Source organism: Hippoglossus hippoglossus, chromosome 13 (assembly GCF_009819705.1).
Source record: "Hippoglossus hippoglossus isolate fHipHip1 chromosome 13, fHipHip1.pri, whole genome shotgun sequence".
Taxonomy (NCBI): domain Eukaryota; kingdom Metazoa; phylum Chordata; class Actinopteri; order Pleuronectiformes; family Pleuronectidae; genus Hippoglossus; species Hippoglossus hippoglossus.
The window spans coordinates 3108253-3126111 of NC_047163.1; the positions used below are offsets into that span (position 1 = coordinate 3108253).

At 42.5% G+C, this 17859-nt stretch overlaps 1 protein-coding gene across 1 annotated transcript in view; it reads right to left on the bottom strand.

Moving 5' to 3' along the window:
• Positions 1–17859, bottom strand: part of tyw1 (tRNA-yW synthesizing protein 1 homolog (S. cerevisiae)) — a 48033-nt gene that overhangs the window by 24256 nt on the left and 5918 nt on the right. Inside the window, exons 7-11 of the mRNA XM_034603469.1 lie at positions 16935–17057; positions 9872–10004; positions 5853–5905; positions 5650–5768; positions 4493–4602 (exon numbers count right to left, since the gene is read on the bottom strand). Of these exons, the coding sequence (XP_034459360.1) occupies positions 4493–4602; positions 5650–5768; positions 5853–5905; positions 9872–10004; positions 16935–17057 (538 nt within the window). The remainder of the gene's footprint in view (positions 1–4492; positions 4603–5649; positions 5769–5852; positions 5906–9871; positions 10005–16934; positions 17058–17859) is intronic.

Consider the following 17859-nt stretch of genomic DNA (forward strand, 5'->3'; position numbering starts at 1 on the left):
CTCCTTCTCTCCTTCTCTCTCTCCTTCTCTCTCTCCTCTCTCCTTCTCTCTCTCCTTCTCTCTCTCCTTCTCTCTCTCTCCTTCTCTCTTTCCGCTGGGTGGTCTTGGCTCCTCTCACTGTTCAGTGGATATACAAGGAGAAAATGCAAGGTGCAGTAAAAACCTGCTCAGTAGTGGTTTGAATAGGATCATGAAAGCACAAAAGGTTGTTTATGTATGTTTTTTAAGTTTAACTGACTATTTTTCTTCAATTTTCAGAATACTAAATAAAAATATAATCATAAAGAAGCATCAAAAACCGTTCGGCCCTCAGCCTCAGTTATTAGATGCTGCTGTGAATTATATCGACTTCCAGACTCAATCAAATTAGAGTAAGAGGGAAAAATCAAGTCTTAATTTCCATTAGTTATAGATTTGCAAAAGGAAATTATGGTTTTCCACATTGGGATTACAACCATACGGAACTAACATTTGACATTAATTAGATAAACTGGCCAAACTTGATTAACTAAACCACCTGGTGATGAAGTCTTAATTTCAAAATATAGCATCTGTTATTTTATGAGGTATAATAACATATAACAAACAGTTTTCTATTGACAGACTAGACTGTAAACAAAGACGACTTGTCTCAACTTCCTCCCACTGAACAAAAATGGAGCTATGATTTCCCAGATACAGGTGGCGCCATTTCAACCAATCACGAGTCAATAATAACATTACGCCACATTTTCATAGCATTAAATATTTGATTAAGACCAAACTTACTCGACACTTAACACTTGAACAAACATCAATAACCTGATATGACGGAAACAACTTTCTTTTTAATTGGTCCATGTCCTAACTGCTAACATGGAGGAGGCGGGGTTTAAGAGCCACCCGGGTGTGAACAGGATGGTTTGGCTTCAACTGTGATGTCGTCCATCTTCATATCCAAACTATGGCTGGCAGTATGAAGACGTAAATGCCAGTTAACACAGTAAAAAGTGGATTGACACTCAGGGAATAGAAACTCGTTTCATACCCTTTCCCTGGGATTTGATGTCATATTGATGTAGCTACAGCAGATGCCATTTCATTTAAGGCTACAAGCAGGGAATCTTAATTAAATAAAACTTTGGACTGTTGCCTTCGTATGCTTTATGAAAATGTCCATGAATTATTGATAAGGTCTCAAAATTCTCTATGGTCGAAACCGCAGAGAGCAACTGTTACTGCGCCGGCTTTCAAGGACAAATTACATCGCACGACATATGCAAAGACATCAGAAAGGCAAGCTGTCCCCCCCCAGGAGAAATCCCACTTAACTCTGTTCATAAAAGCCAGCTGAGGCTGACGGTAAGTGTGTGTGTGTGTGTGTCAGAAATCTCATTAAATGTATGCATCTTGTGGAATTAGTTATGTGAAATTCCATTAAAGTCTCACATAGCTCACCCTCTCGGGGCAGAGAGTGAAATCAAGTCTATCAGCGAGGACATGGGACTCTATTAGAAGCCAGTGAATTGATTCAAGAGATGACAGCTATTATCAAAGCCCTTCGATTTCTCCTGGACTTGACCTGCCCTCTGTGTGGAGACACCCACACTCATGGAAGATGGTTAGCAAATCATTATCCTGTCCTGTACTTCTTATCCCTGTTTAATTGGCTTTTTTCACAATCTTACCGAAACACTTTCCACTGGTATTTTTTCATCAATAGACTTAAAATTTAAAGTTCATACAGTTAAGTGGAGAATTCATGACGGGAGTGAGTCTTCTTAAATGTTAAAAGTGCGGTGATGTTGTGGCTAAGAGAATGACGGAACTAAATGTTTAATTCATGCACTGACTTGGCTGTGAAAGTCAGAACATCCCCAATCTTCTTCCTCATATGCAAATGTGCCACACGGTGACATTAAATCATTTGAAATGTATCGTGATGCCTCGAACACACACGAACACACACGAACACAAACACACACACACACACACACAAACACACACACACACACACACACACACACACACACACACACACACACACACACACACACACACACACACACACACACACACACACACACACACACACACACACACACACACACACACACACACACAAAATGTGAAATACTAAATAAAATAATCAAAGTGCAAGTTAAAACCTCAATAAACCATTCTAGTTGTTTATAGTTTCAAATGGTCCTGGAAATTGTTTTGGTATATCCTGTCCCAACTTCCTGTGACAGCAGAAATAAATCAACACAGAACTCAGGGGAGAAGAACCTGATATAAAACACTGAAGTGAAAAGTGGCAGCACATTAAACAGCATATATTCACACTTTAAAAAAGGTGACTAATAACTTTACATAATAAACAGTAACGTGGTATTTAAAGCTGCTATTCGATGAGACCTTTTAGGCAGAAGATTATCAAGCAGTCAGAGCAGAAACCGATCTGGTAAACCATACAGAGGGCTTCAGAGGAGTCATCTGGATAATTCACATTCACCAGTGCATCACTGTGGACGGCAAATGGACCTGAACGCTGCCGAACTGGAAAGGAAATTAGAGACGATAATGACAATATGGGATTTCACTTTGCTCCATTATACTTGTTATTTCAACTGCAAAGCTTTGATTTGTCAAAGCATCTAAAAATGTACTTTTTATTATTTCCAGCACAATACATTGTGGCTGTAATCCCTTTAGTGACAAATGTGTTTCTCACTCTAAGTGGACTAAAGAGCAGCTTACTGGCAACATAAGCTTGTGTGCACAACTGTTCCATTATGATCACATCAGGAAATTACATTTTCAATGACAAAATGCCTGATAGCTCATTATGAATAACACAGAGAACGATAGGAGCTATAAAAGTGGGCCTTTTAAAGACGATACGTCTCAGAGGTTTTTAGCATTTGGCTTCTGCATCATGTCAGGACAATGGCCTCGTTATTTTATAATGGGATCAGCAGTGGCTTTGAGGTTAGATCATCCGACTCTGATGGTCACAGGATCTAACCAGGCTTTAAGGATGCTTCAGCTGGAGGTACAGTCGTGCACGTCAACGTACTGCGGATTTTGTATTAGACATCAACTTGGAAAGTGACGTCTAAAGCGAGATTCGAGAGCTTTTGATAATAAGGATAAATGCCGGTGTTGATGTGCAAAAACACTTGATTTCCACAGTTGAATTTATACGTTATCTCCTGTCTCATCCAAGCAGCCCCTTGCTTAAATGTTCTGGACATTTCCTTGTTGTTGTGAACCCGTCTCCCTCGGACAATCTCCATGTCTAGACCCAACTGAGCAGCCAGTCTCAGGAGTTCTTGTGTTGAAACAGCTTGTGAGAGTTGATGTGGCTGTTCTGACTCTGGGGTCTGCAGAGTAAATCTGTTTCAATGGGCTGCAAACTGGGGCAATGTCAGAGTCTATTACTTTTCTGTCTAACATCATGGCAAAACAAGTTCACCTGAGAAAACTTTGCCTGGTACTTTTGAATTAAATGATTAATTCCTTAATTAACAAAAAAGTCAAAAACAGACAAATCAATAAGAATCATGCACAGTCGGCTGCTACTTCTGTTCAAGTCTTAATTCTAAACTGGTGAAGATCTTGTTTTTTAAGCTTAGAATCCCTGTGGAATACAAAACAATTTTCTAATCAGCGCTTGTTTGTCTTTGATAAATATCTGATTAATGTGTCACCACTTTGTTTTGACAACATTTCCTCAAAAGCCGTAAGAGAAAATCTGCTCAGGGAATACTCACAGAACGATAACGAAATTCTGTTTTGCCTGAGCTTTGGGCGCCTAACCAGACGTCCTCAGCCAACGCCGGTGGAAGCCAGAGAATCAAATCCCACATGGAAATAGTATCAAGTACAAGTCGTACAAATGGAGCCCAGAACTGTGGATCCAGACGAGGTTAATTCTTCTACTACAAAACAATACCCAGTGTAATTCCTGCTCTTTCTGTGGAACCATCTGCGAGGTTACAGCACCACTGTTGAAAATAAAGAGAGTTGGGACAAATAGGACGCAGTGAAGGAGCAAGATGGGGAAATTACATTGTGTGTGTGTGTGTGTGTGTGTGTGTGTGTGTGTGTGTGTGTGTGTGTGTGTGTGTGTGTGTGTGTGTGTGTGTGTGTGTGTGTGTGTGTGTGTGTGTGTGTGTGTGTGTGTGTGTGTGTGTGTGTGTGTGTGTGTGTGTGGAGGAGTGATTGATGAGCTGCTATAGCGAGGCTGGGAAGAAACAACAGACAAACCATTAGCATTCTGATCTTCCCTCTGCTACACTTCCCCGAGTGTTAGAGGTCACGAGCAGTAAGTTCAACATAGGAATCAGGCAGAGTGCGATGAAGATGTTGCTGCATGTGTCTGAGTTTATTTCTATGTGAAGAATAAAATGTATAATGTTGCACTACTAACTGATGGATCGATAAATAAAAAGCCAGACAGACTTGTCACAGAAACAGAGATGATCGTAGCGATGGAACATAAACAAACCTCTGAACTGTCGGATGAGGCTCTGGTGCTTCTCCACGGCCTCCTGCAGGATTTTCTCTGCTGGGTCCATCTTCCAGCGCCACTCTGTGCCCACCGGGTTGGTGTGATGTCTGTTAGTGGTGCAGACAACAAAACAGATGAGGAGCTGGACAAATTCAAACAAGCCTTAGAGCTGAGGCGACGTTACATGATCTCAGCTACACACTGGTGGTATTCACAGGTTTGTCGCCCTTATTGTTTCATCACAGAGGCTGAACCGAGTATCAGCTGACAGTCGGTATCACGCTTGATGTATTTATGTGATTGAGACAGATTCTGGTAATAAAAGTTAAACATATTTCACTGGAGCCACGAAAACATCCTTCTATCGAGGTGAAGAATATCACAGAAGTTTATTCTCAATCTGAAAGTGAAACAAGCTGGTCGTGCGTATTCTCACGCTATAAAAACACATAAAGGGAAAGAATCCATCCTACTCTAAAGATTGCACCTCCTCTAGGTGTTGATGACACCTATTCACTGTAAAAGTGTGATGTCTGGGTGCAAAAACAAATCCTGAGACATAACAAATATCCGACAGTCTGTTGCGTGCATATGGGCACACACCACACGCACCGGCCGTGTCCGTCACATCCACTTCCACCTGTTGCTGCGGAGACGGATGGCGAGAGCAGCGGCGGCGATACGTCTGTGCCCTGAAACTGCTGACTCCCCGTCATCTCACATATCTGCCTGCAGAGAGACCGGCATATCCGTGGCGACAGGGACGCGGTTCACCGCTGCACATTCTGACAGCGACCTTTCACTGCTCAACACAGTCGCCTTTCCAAATGAATCTTGAGAGGTGGAGAGGGCCCAGTCTCTCACCAGTGTCACGACGAATCACTGTCCACCTTTTCGGCCTCGCGGTTGCGCTCGCCATTCGTCTTCTGCGCATTAATAATAAACGTGTGTGCCGCAGAGAGAGAACATTGCTCGGTGCCTCATGGAGGAAACAAGTTCAACCCTTTTCTAAACATGAAAACTGAACATACAGAAAGATAATTACAGCCCGGTTGATTTATCGATATGATTTTTGCTTTCCAATGGCGAGTAAAATCAGTCGAGCTCTACTAATATTCCTTAAATGCTGGTGGATTTGTTTGTAGGGTACATACCTCCAGCAGAAGACGCACTTGTTAGCGCAGGCGAGGCTGGGGGTCGTTTCCATGCAGCGGTGGGACTCGATCCCGTAGAAAGTGTGTTTGTAGCAGCCTCCTCTCCCTCGCAACATAGACTAACCAACAGAAGAGACACAGTCAATGTGAATCATGTGAGTTTGTCAAAAAAATCGTATGCTCTATTATGTTAAATCTAATACCTTGGTCCATCGACAAAGCTTCACTCCTGAGTGACTTCCAATTAGTTTGTAGCCTGCATAGAAAGAAAAAGAGCATGTGAGGAGAATAAGAATCAGAGAGTCTGTTTCTAGAACCATTTAAGACAAATTCAGCTTATAACTAATACACAGAAAAGTGGAGATTACATTATCTGTCTATAAAGTCATGCTTTCACAAAATCCTGTTCATTCACAGTCCTTTGCTCAAAGCTACTCAGCATCTCAGTAAATCCACGAGCAAGTGCTCAAGGACAAGCTAACAGCAGGAAGGGAGAGGAGGAAGAGGAGGAGAGGACTTCCAGCTCCCTTTCAGCACAGGAGGAGGAGGAAGAACTGTGTCCAATTCAATTTCTTTATAAGTCGGCCTCTCTCTCACAGCCTCATAGCACCTGATACAAACAGCCATGTTGGGAGAGTCCTTGCTGCAGGCTTCGATTTTATATTTTTTAGTAGATCCTACTTAACCCGTGTAGATTAAATGTCTAAATAGCAGGAAACTTTAGTTAAGATGGATACGAGCTCTCACAGCTTCCACACATCTCAGGTTTGATGCTTGATGAGTCAAATCCAACTCATTCATCATTCGTCACGGCAATTTAGGAGAATATCTGAAGAAAAATAAAATGCTCACACACTGTCCTTGCTTTGATTTACCACCTGAATGAAACTGCCTGCGGCTGGTCAATGGTGTTCTTGACCAGTAGAAAAAACACCCAAAGGCACACACACACACAAAACGCACACACGCACACAGAATTGAATTTCTTCACCTAATGTTTGCTGTGGTGTTGTGACCGACATCAAATTGATTCTCGGCCTTAAAATGCCTCGGAGCGTGTCCTCGTCTGACCTCGTTCCTAGTTACTGCAAGGCTCATTGAAATGAAAGATCCCAGTGGAAACCACAGAAGGGACCTGGACCGGCCGACAGTTTATTTAACTATTATTAATAGTCCTAATGGGAACAAAGTTTCCTCACTTGTGTTTGTTAGAGAATTCAATTGCCAGTGACTTTATCTCATGTGTCAGTGGAGCTCAAGCCAAAGTGAGGGGGGGGAGTAGATGGAGAGGAAAGTTTACTATTTCTCCTTTCTCTGAGGAATGGTGTCTGCTAAAAACTAACATGTGCTATTAATAATCTTACAAACCTACAAGTGCAAAGCATCAGTAGTTCAGTCAAAGTGAAAAATGACCCAGCGCTTGTTTTCCTCCACCAACAAGTTCAGCTTCTGTCTTCATACACTTCAGACTCATATGAGGTCACCATGACCTTTGAACATCAACTGAAATATTCTAATCAGCTCATCTTTGAGTTCAACTGGTCACATTTTACCTAGGACTTGAAGATATCATGGTTTAAGACCATCTGATTCTGATCTGATTTCGGGGGTCTAAGAGAACATTTGTGCCAAATTTGAAGAAACTCCCATGAGGTGTTCCTGAGATGTTCTGTTCACAAGGCACAGAACATGTACGGTGAGGTCACACTTTGACCTTTGACCACCAGATTCGAAGCAGTTCATTCGTGGGTCCAACTAAACATCTGCACCAGATTTGAAGACATTTCTTCAAGGCGTTCGGACGGACGGACATCCATAAAACATAATGTCTTCAGCTGCTGGTCGTGACGTGAAGGTGTAAAAGTTCAGATGAACAGACTGAATACAAAGTGAAAGCCTGTTACTCAAACATCTGTTTCTGTGGTTAAATTAGTGACCACCTGCTTCTCAACCAGCTCTTTATAGACGACTTAAATTTGCCACCAGACCACATCAACTGTAAACTGCTGCTGAACAGAAACAAGTCCTTACTCAGAAGACTTTTAATCTGTAGGGCACAAAACCAGTGGTGGCCTCTAACTGTGGAACTAAATAACTTGAGATGAAAGCTATTTGGGTGCAACATTATTTACTATTTATGTGCGATACTCTGTTCTCCACTCTGAGCCACCTGGGGGGGAAATAAAATGAGCAGGGAGCAGATTTGTTTAATCAAAAAAAACCTAGAATGGTGGCAAGTATAGCACATATTTCAACCAAGGCCCAACAGTCCTCTTAAATTCAATCAAGCTGCACCAAATTTCACATATTCATAGATATCACTCGTCTAAATATGCCAGATTTTTCATTAAGATTCATGAATTATGCCCCGGGAAACTTTGCAAAAAGAGGAAAGAAAGCTCTTTGTCCCGATCCGCCCCAAAATTAATCAGGTTCTGTCTTGGCCCATGTCCCATCCTTCCACCGAGTTTCATGGAAATCGACGGTTGTTTCTGTAGTTTTCTTGCCACAGCCTCTTGTTAAACTCTCTGAACTTAGAATATCGCCTCATTTAAAAAATCTGCAGCTACATCAAAGACAACACTGACCGATAACCCACTTCTGTTGTTTTCTGTTGTTGCAGACAAACACGTCACCTGCAGCTACAAATGGAGCAAAAAAAATAAAGAAACAAAACACAGTTTTCACTAAACCATAACGGTGACATTCCTGGTTTTGATTTGAGGAAACCGTGTACAGGTTGGACTCCATCTGAAAGTTGATGGCACATGATTTGCCTGAAACATGGAGCCATGTCCAAACTTTCTTGGACGCTTTCAGTAGTGGGACTTTTGCCTCCATCATGTCATGCCAGAAAAATCGGCTATAAAACATCCGTCCAAGACCCAGTCTCATTCAAACAAAGCCAAAACTTTCATCCTTTGCTCCTTTTACTTTGCAAATAAAACAAACTGTCCACTGGGACCGAACGTTGCCAACACACACACCATGAAATAGGTCGGCATTTGGTCAGATGAAGTCTTGCTCAGTCCTATTTATAGAGTGTTGTGTAAGCCAACAGCGGGGGGGTCATTAAAGTGACCTGCCTGAATTAACTAAATATTAGAATAGATCAAATGAATCGTCTCCCACCCCATATAAATTAAAATCTAATTTAAAGTCCTAAATTTTTACTTCTCTCTTTTTATTCAGCTTCATGATTTAGTCAATGTTCATTTTCTAATTTAGTTTTCTATTATCTTCTGTATCTTTTATTGCATTTTCCTCTTACATAGATTTTTTAATTATGCCATTAAAGTTCTTTTTATCCATAAATGCATTGTTTTTTTCTTCACCAGGATATTTCCTCATCTTAATCCAATTAAAATCTCAAGTTTTAAACGTAAAGGACTCGGTGAAACTTTCCCACTTTCCCTGGGTGATAAGACACGTTTCAGTGAGTTAATGTCATATCCCTCAAATCTAGACAATCACATTTTTCCTTAATGCTGGTCATTGAATTAAGAACGTGAATATCATGAGGACAGAAGCTGAGAGTAGTTCTGCTGTGGTTACAGTGTGGGAGCAGGGAGGAGCTGGACGGCGCCCTGAGGACAGGAGGAGGGTAACTGGACAGCAGGACGTCTTTTCAGAGCCATTAGACATCAAACATTCCCCCAGAAAAAAATAAAGACTGCACCAAGATGCACTTTCAGCTTCTGAATACTCACATATTCCCTCTTTCTACAAGGAGCATCAGTGTTTGAGGCAAATGGATGCGCAATGATTTTGGAAGAAAACATCATTAAGTACCTGATTTAACTTGACTTTGAGAAAACTGACACCTCTGTTAAGGAATTAGGGGATGGGGGGAGGAGGGGGAGGCCGGGGGGGGGGGGGGGGAGGGGGGGGGGGGGGGGGCATGCTTGTAATGCATTCTGCTGAAAAAAAAAGAAAAAAAGACACGACTCATAATTTCTTTTCCAGAGTGAATTACATCTTTGCCGCCCTTGTGACCTTGGCAAGGTTAAAGATACGCAGCAGCAGCTGGTGTGCTCAGTTTGTAAAGTGATTTTCTTATTGCCAAGTAATGCAGCTATAATTATATGCATATATTATACACAGTGAATATTATACAGTCACCAGCGATACCCGGCAGATGTTCCTCTCAAACTGGCTGTATTTATTGTATGTATAAGTCAGAACATGTTGTTTTACTAAAGAAAGATCCTCTGCTCCTCACCTTGTTTGGTCAGTGCCTCTCTCAGGGCCGGGGTGATCATCTCTCTCCTCTCCTCTTCATCCTCAGTCTTCTTCACTCCATTCAGCTTCGACAGCTTCACCATCTGTCCGCCTCCTCGACCCTCCTCTTTGCTCTGTCGACACAGAACTCACAAATCAGTCATTGTTTAAAACCACGATCTGTGGAATCTTGAAACATCAGCCTTTGGTTTTGCTGTATACATCTTTAAATAAATAGAAATTTAAGTTATATGATCAAATCATGATCTCGATTTAAAACCGTTTGCAATCTCATGTCTACCTGACCATGTTCTAAGATATAGGAGTTATAAGTTTCTGTTTGACCGCACCATCATCACCGGACACTAGAGGAGTCAAGGTTTGATGTGGGCCGACCTGGCGTCACAACAGTTCCCTGTTCCTCTGCTAACTTGGTCGAGAACCATCCAGGTTAGCAACGAGTCACTGGCCAACGATGACTCAAGGGATTTTGTGTTGCCGACAGAACAATGCCGACAAATGGGGAGATGTTTTTAGGATATTGTTCTGCAAACTGCAACTTGATCACACCCGTCACTGCAGCAAATGTCCTGAAGAGCCAGAGCAGATTAAATAACTGCATGTTTTAACTTCAGCAGCATCAGAGAAGGTCAAAGAAACAAAGAGCTCAAGTTTTGTTTGTTTCTTTAATCCAGATGAAGGCATCGAATGTTGAGGAAGCAGCTACTACTTATTCAGAAAGGTCTTTTAAGTGCTAAGACTTTAAGGAAACAAGTTATAAGTAAGAAATACTAAAAAGCTCCTCTGAAGCGTTAGATGTTGGAAGGAACTGGAAATCAAGGGCTGTGATTTAGTTCTTACATAACTTTGTGTATGAAATAACCATTTAGTAATAGATTTGAGCAAAGGGGCCTCGTCTCGTCTAGACAGCATAGTTGTCTTAAGGTCCTTCAGGGGCCCAGTGAAATGCAACAAAGGGACTTGAGCTTGATACGACAATTCTTGGACTTTATATCGCGACAGCTTTTGATGAACAAAGCCACTGCAGCCTTTTGCTTTCAAGGATTAAAAGCTTCCTTCAGGCTCGGATTGCATTTGTGAACAGCATTTGTATGTAAATCTAAATATCTTACAGATGCTGTTTACAGATACAACAGAAGATTAAGTTCTGCTAGAGAAGTTGCCCCAGGGGAGTAGGTATTAGAGTAGAGTAGGTTTTCCTCTTCAGAAAGTGGTGGACGAGCTGCCGTTCAGATTAAACATGTTCAAGTGACAGCTCCTCACAATTACTCTACTGGTGCCTCTGCGTTGGCTTGTATCAGGATATGGTGTATGTCACCTTCTCAGCACAGCAGCACTCTTAAGGGGCCGATACGCTGTCAGCAAACATTGACAAGTGTTTGTATGCGTGTTCCTGAGGAACTGAGACATTCCCCTGGTTCCTGTGCAGCTCGCTGCAGGGCGATGGCTCCTGTTCATTGGTCTCACGGCTATAAATGCTACAGAAATGTGCCACTGAGTCGTGAAAATGTCTCTGAGAAATGTGGGCGAACGAGGTCTAGGTGCTTCAGCCAAGCCAGTGTGATTACCACTCGACTGAAAGTAGTGTGAGCTCCATCGGAACGTTATGTGAAGAGCAAACTGAAAACTTGAAACAGCAGTGACTGATTGTTTTGGACATTAAAGCTGCTTATTCACACACATCCTGCAGACGTGCAGCAACATCATTTGCAAAACCTTGTCTGTTTGGTGAAAAGCAGGTACAGTGTTGAGTGGTGTCTGCTGCGGCTACAAATTAAGCTACACGGTGGAGTCATTTTGTAGTGGTAGCGGATGTTTTTGTTCCCTACAGAGTGCACTCGTTTCCCATAATGCATCATGAAAAATAGGGTACAACCGGTGGTCACTAACCGAGCAATATATACCATCATGCATTGCCCTTGTGGAGGAGAGACGAGAGAACAGCAGGAACAGCCTGACCCGTCGTACAAATGTAAATATAAATAAATAAAAGTATTAAAACTAGGTGTAAAATAAACATTTTAAATTCATTGTGGGATTTTCCACTGGCAGATGTTGTTGTACGTCATAATCCTGCAAGAGCCTATTGGGGTTAGTGAGTGATGGGGTGATTTCGGACGCAGCCTGAAGATTATCACCGAGAAGAGACCAAGCTTAAACATGAGCGGTGTGAATACACAACCTATGGATTGTGCGTCTGAGCGTGACGTCAGGTGTTCAGGGCCCATCTGTCTCTGCTGACAAACCACACAACGGTGTACTTTCACCTTCCAAGCCCATAGCAGCTCTATGTGCTCTCTGCAGCTGAGGCCACGTACTGTAGGTCTCATTTAGGAGCTAAGGCCCCATGTACATCAGCGATGGCACATTACTAACAGCAGCAGCAACGGTCCCTACCGTGAGCAGTTTCCTTTGTCAGCAGGGGATGCAGTAAATAAACAAACCATTACGCTGTGTCAGAAACCGCCAACACCTCATTCTCATGGTGGAAGAAGATTAGGTGCTGAGCTGGATGGACATCGGGACACGTCATTTATCTTTCTGCAAATTGTGCGGGGTGCTGCTGTGCTTTGGGTGGTTTAATGGATGCTATAAGTCAAGCTCTACATCCAGATATCAGTGCTGGTCTGTGGCAGCCCACACACACAGTCAATCAGGGACAGCGTTAGCCACACTGAGGCACATTATCACCAGGATGTGGCTCAAAAAGCTTGTTTAAGTTTCCAGGTATTTGAACCAGACATGAGAATTCTGTAACCTGCAATTTCCTTTAAATCGCAGAAGATGAGGAGACTAGTTTCCGACTCTCAGGCAGCACAAATGTCCACTTCCACAAACTGAAAATTCAGAAAACATACACAACAAGCAGCCGACAGTGCAACAATCTGTCCCTGTGGCGTTTAGCGTGCGGCCCTTGTGATTCATCTGGCCCCGGCCCCTGATCCCCACTGCTCAGCCTGAGAGCCTTCAGACATCCAGTCATGACCGGGCCTGTCCGGACAAACAGAACTGGGACATCTCACAGCATCGAACTGAGCTCTGGAACCGTGACACAAAACGAGGCTGATGCAGCTGGACAGTGCATCGACAACACAGAGAGACGGGCAGGTGACCAACGGAGAAACCCGAAGGCTCAGAGACATGAAAGAGAGCGAGAAGAAGCGGAAGAAGACCTGGGAATAGAATAAATTAATAAAGCATCAGCACCTAGTTCTGCAGTTACACACGTACAAATGAGGATGTGATTAATACTGCATAAAGAACCTGAATTACCCATGTGGCAGTGCCTTTTTAATTATTATACCAATTAAAGCTTTAATATGTATACTTCTACATTTCAGGGGACACAAACAATAATAAATGAGTCATGTTTATTTACGAATGCAAAAAGTATTGCATCATTCTCTTCACAGCTTCTGTATCACCTGCATGAAGAAGATGATCAATTTGTGACTTGAACATTGTGAAGCAACAAAATCCGACATTCCTGTAGTGAGTCGTTTCTCGGTCAGTGTTTAAACAGCTTGTTTACATGGAGCTATAGCGGTGGTGATGTAAAGGATACACAACATACTAACTAATATGGTACCATTGAGGTTGTGTTTTCATCCCTGTTTGTTTGTTTGTTTGTGTGTCAGCAGGATTACGCAAAAACTACTGAACAGATTTCCACGAAACTCCAGATCAAGTAGTTAAATGTGTTTTTATCTGTTGGGCCATTCTAGTTGTTGGACACATATTTAGCAAACAAAAGACTTTCTCCGTTTCTCCATTGTCACCACTGAGTTTGTGCGTTAACACCACAGACCTTTAAGTCAAAGCAGCATCTGCACCTCATCTTCTTTCCCCTGGAAACCGAGTTAACATTTAAACTCAGCTGAGAACGCTGTGCAGCTGCTCAGGTTATTGATCCGCTCCACACTATCTTCTATCTGGCAACACTTCGCCTGCATGAACTGGACAACTGGCAGAAACAGACGACTCCTATGGGACAAAGTTTTATTGCCAATGCAAAGGTGCAAAATCAATAAGAGCAACAATGGAAAATCTGACACAAGACAGAATATGAATAAATCTACAGCCCAAAAGACTGACATAGAGTAAAATTGAGCAATATGAGCTCTGCAATCTGGAAGCCAATCACAGCCAGTCGATCAATGGGGACGTTTGAAGAATCGCAGACATGAACCTATCATCAAGTTCAGAAGTAATTCAGTCTTTCTCAATCCTGCCTGGCAACAAGCACAACTAAATGAATGCAGGTAAATCCATCTGTAACATATTTATCTCTTCATCATTTGGATTTATAGGGTTGGATGAAGTAACTTGTTCAAGTGAGAGATGATTTGTGAAGAAAGTAGACAGCTGCCGACACGTCAATCAATTAATCAATAATAAAAAGAAAAATCTAAACAATTAATGCTGCAGGCTCCTTTTCTGAAATGAATTTTAAAGACCAAATGTTTTTTAAATTAAGTTCAGACAAGATCCATAAAAACAGATCAAGTCTGGATCATTAGATTAAAGAAGTGCTGCAGTGGTTCGCCTCACACCAAGAAGGTTAATGTGCTGACTTTTACTTTAACTGCAAGGTCACGTCTGCGTATTCCTATGGAGGCTCACATAGCTGTGTAATGAATATGGAAAAATATGAGTAAACAAACGTGATGAAACATTGCCATGATCGTTAGGGGAAGACGGTAATAAAATCTAACTCAATGGAAGCCAGAGAGGAAATTAATGAATCCAGAACAATTCACTTAAAGAGCATTTACCACCAGTGAGTCAAAGCACATGAACACAGACTCAAGATATAAATGAAGGTCTGGTTTCCGTTTGGTTGCATAAACAAAAAAAAAAAAAATCTGTGAAGCGTCGATCTTATTGATTCATGCAAATATCTTCAGAAGTGAAACAACAGCAAGTGTTGAATATCAGCCGGAGACCAATGATTCACTCAGAGTCCAAGTTAACTGAGGGTCTCTGCCATCACCTAGTGGTCAAACACGGCCTGAGATCAGTTCTAAAGAGGCGCATCTCAAGCAGTTCCACACCACGGCTGATCTTCAGCTTCGTGTTGAATACAGCAACACAGAGTCCATTCTTCATCAATAACCCGGAGACTCAATTGTGAAAGATCAACTCCATATTCAGCAGTCAGGATTATTAACAGGGAGTCGCACGAAACAGATTGAACCCCTGAATCTAAGCCGCTGCTCCGTCGTAAATTAGCTAATTTCCTTGTTCACACTTAATTTGTAGCTTGGCTAAATACTCGTCGTCTCTTGGCGAGAGCAAATGTTTAATGTAACAACAAAAAAAACAACTAATTACATCTTGTGCCGCCTGCTCTGTGCGACCAAATTATGCAAAGAAAACACTAATTAGTTTCCTCTACGCACAGCAAACTTGTCATCATGACACGAGCTATCGCAGCAAATAATTAGAACGTTATGAGGCAAGTTACAGGTTGAATAAAAGTATATTTGCAGCAGGCGAAACGGAGGAATGGGAGTGAATGGGAACGTTTGTGTTTGGCCGCAAATCTTCAGGAAGAGAAGAGAATGAGAATAAAAACTAAACGTAGTCTGGCTCTTCTCACGGCGACAGACACAACCGATAAGAACTGAGGGCTCTGACACAGACGTCTGTCCAAACCTCCCAGAGCCAACACACAATACACTGTAATATTTATGTCACAAAACAAGGGACGGTCCTGTTGTTCACGTCATGTTCCCTCGTCTGTGTGCGAGACATAAACAGGAACTCTGTCGTGAAGCATCATTCATTCATGAGAACAAACTTTAGGAACCAGAATGGCTCACGTCAAACTGCGGTCACATGAAATGTTCCGTCTAAGGTAGAGACTGAAAAACAGAAGAAAATGATTTCACACTTCCCTGACCTGAAGAGAAAATACTCAGAAAGGCAAATCTTCCTTAAAAAGTTTCATTTCAATTCTCAAAAGCAGCTCGTGCTCCGAGCATCTTGTTGTTATGACCTGATATTTCCAGCTGAGAATGAAAAACTGCACCTGGAGAATATTTTAAAGTGTTAAAGAGTGAGAAATGTATAATATCCACCAAAGAAAGAAATAAATGGGCTTATAGGTTGATCGACTACTATTACACGTTCAAGGTTTCCAGTAAACAATAGAGATGAGGTTGCCAGTTTGACTCCCAGCTTGCCGCATTATTTTCTCTCTTTCATTGCCACTAACTAATAAAAGGCAAAATAAAACTGGTTTTCATCAAAGTTTTGGAATAAAACCAACCAACATCAGGATCATGGGTTCACAGCCTGTGGAGCTTTTCTATGATTTGTTTCTGTTTGAACACAACCGTTGTTAATGCAACATGAAAACTAGTGAACAGAATTTATTATAAACTCACTCAAGTCAAAGTTTCCATGAATGTTTCCCCTGAAATGAGATTCAAAACAACTGGAACATTCATATTTTCTATTTTCTCTGCTCTCATCGCTCACTTCTTTTTGCCCGGCTCATAAAAAGGAGACTGATAAAGCCTCAACCATCTTTCTCTGCTCTTCTTGAGTCACCCGTTCCTCACACGTCTGCGAGGTGGGCGTCCTCACTATTACGCAAGCCTCTGCTTCTCGCCTGCCGGGGTCTGGTGTCTATCAGCCCATCTGCCATCTCTCCCTCAGTGCCACCACTCTTTCCTCCTCACTTAACACTCTTAGGCTGGATTAACGCGGGCGGAAGCTTAATGCGACGACGATGCCCGTTTGTAGACCTTAACACAGACGCACTGAAAATAAACCTGCTGCATGATGAGGCAAGAGCAACCTCCAGACTGTACAACTATGATGCAAACAGCTACGTGCTGTACATCGGCCTCGTATCGAGAAGCAGAAACGTACAGTACTCCGTATGTAGTACTCAATCGCTGAATACTCCGTTGTAGACGAGTGCCTGAGACACTTTAGAAGTACTGAGGATAGGGAAAGGTGCTACGATGGTAACTGGGATTATTTTAAAGGGCCATGGTGACTTGGACAGTGTTCAGTGGAAGGAGTCTGACCTTGGCTTTCTTCATGCTGTTCATGATGTTGCCCAGATCCTCCATGTCCACCACTGAACCGGATTTCTTCTCATCCTGCAGCCCTGACTCGTCCTCATCACTGCTGGATTCCAACAGTTCTTCCTGAAACAAGAGAGAAGAACAAAACCCACATTAGTGGATTCAAAAATGTTTTCAGGAAAAAAAGGTCAAGGACACGAGGAGACAGACGACTGAAAGGAAAATGCAAATGATCCTCCCGACCGCAGAGAGTCACATATGTTCCAGCCCGTAACCAATTAAAAACTTCATTGAGCAGGGGGAGCCCATATGGGAAGTATTTATTGTACATAATTATCCCCTCTCATGCTGCCTGATTAAATTAACCATCGCACGTACATAGCGTTTCATAGAGTTTGCCTTAAATCATGGCCCGGGTGTGGAAGCCGCTGCCCACATGTGCGGCGGCGGCGGCGCCTGAGTCGTACGATGGGCAGAGAAAAACACGATGCTGGTTGTTGCCTCGCCAACGTTCTCAGCTGCTCTCGGTTCCGGTTGAATGCCGCCGCCGCCGAGCGCACAGAAAGAGCGTTGAGTGTTGCAGACCGAGGGGAAGAAGTGTCAGCTAGAGTTGGCGCCGAGGTGCCCGCTGCCATGACAACTGGTCATCTGCGTGCACCGTGATCCGTGTGACAGCTGTGCGTGTGTGTATATATATTACACGTCTGTTTTTGCTTTTTTTTTTGTGAAATCTTTATTTTCAGCGATTGGCGCAACTTTTCGAATTTCTAAATGATTGACAGGGTTGACAGAGATGATATTTCCCCCCCGACACCATGCTGCCCTTGACAAACATCAGTGTCGTTAAAAAAGGATTAACAGTGTAACACAAACTTAGAATAAAGTGAGAGAAACACTCCTCTTCCTCCTGTCCTCTGATTTGACT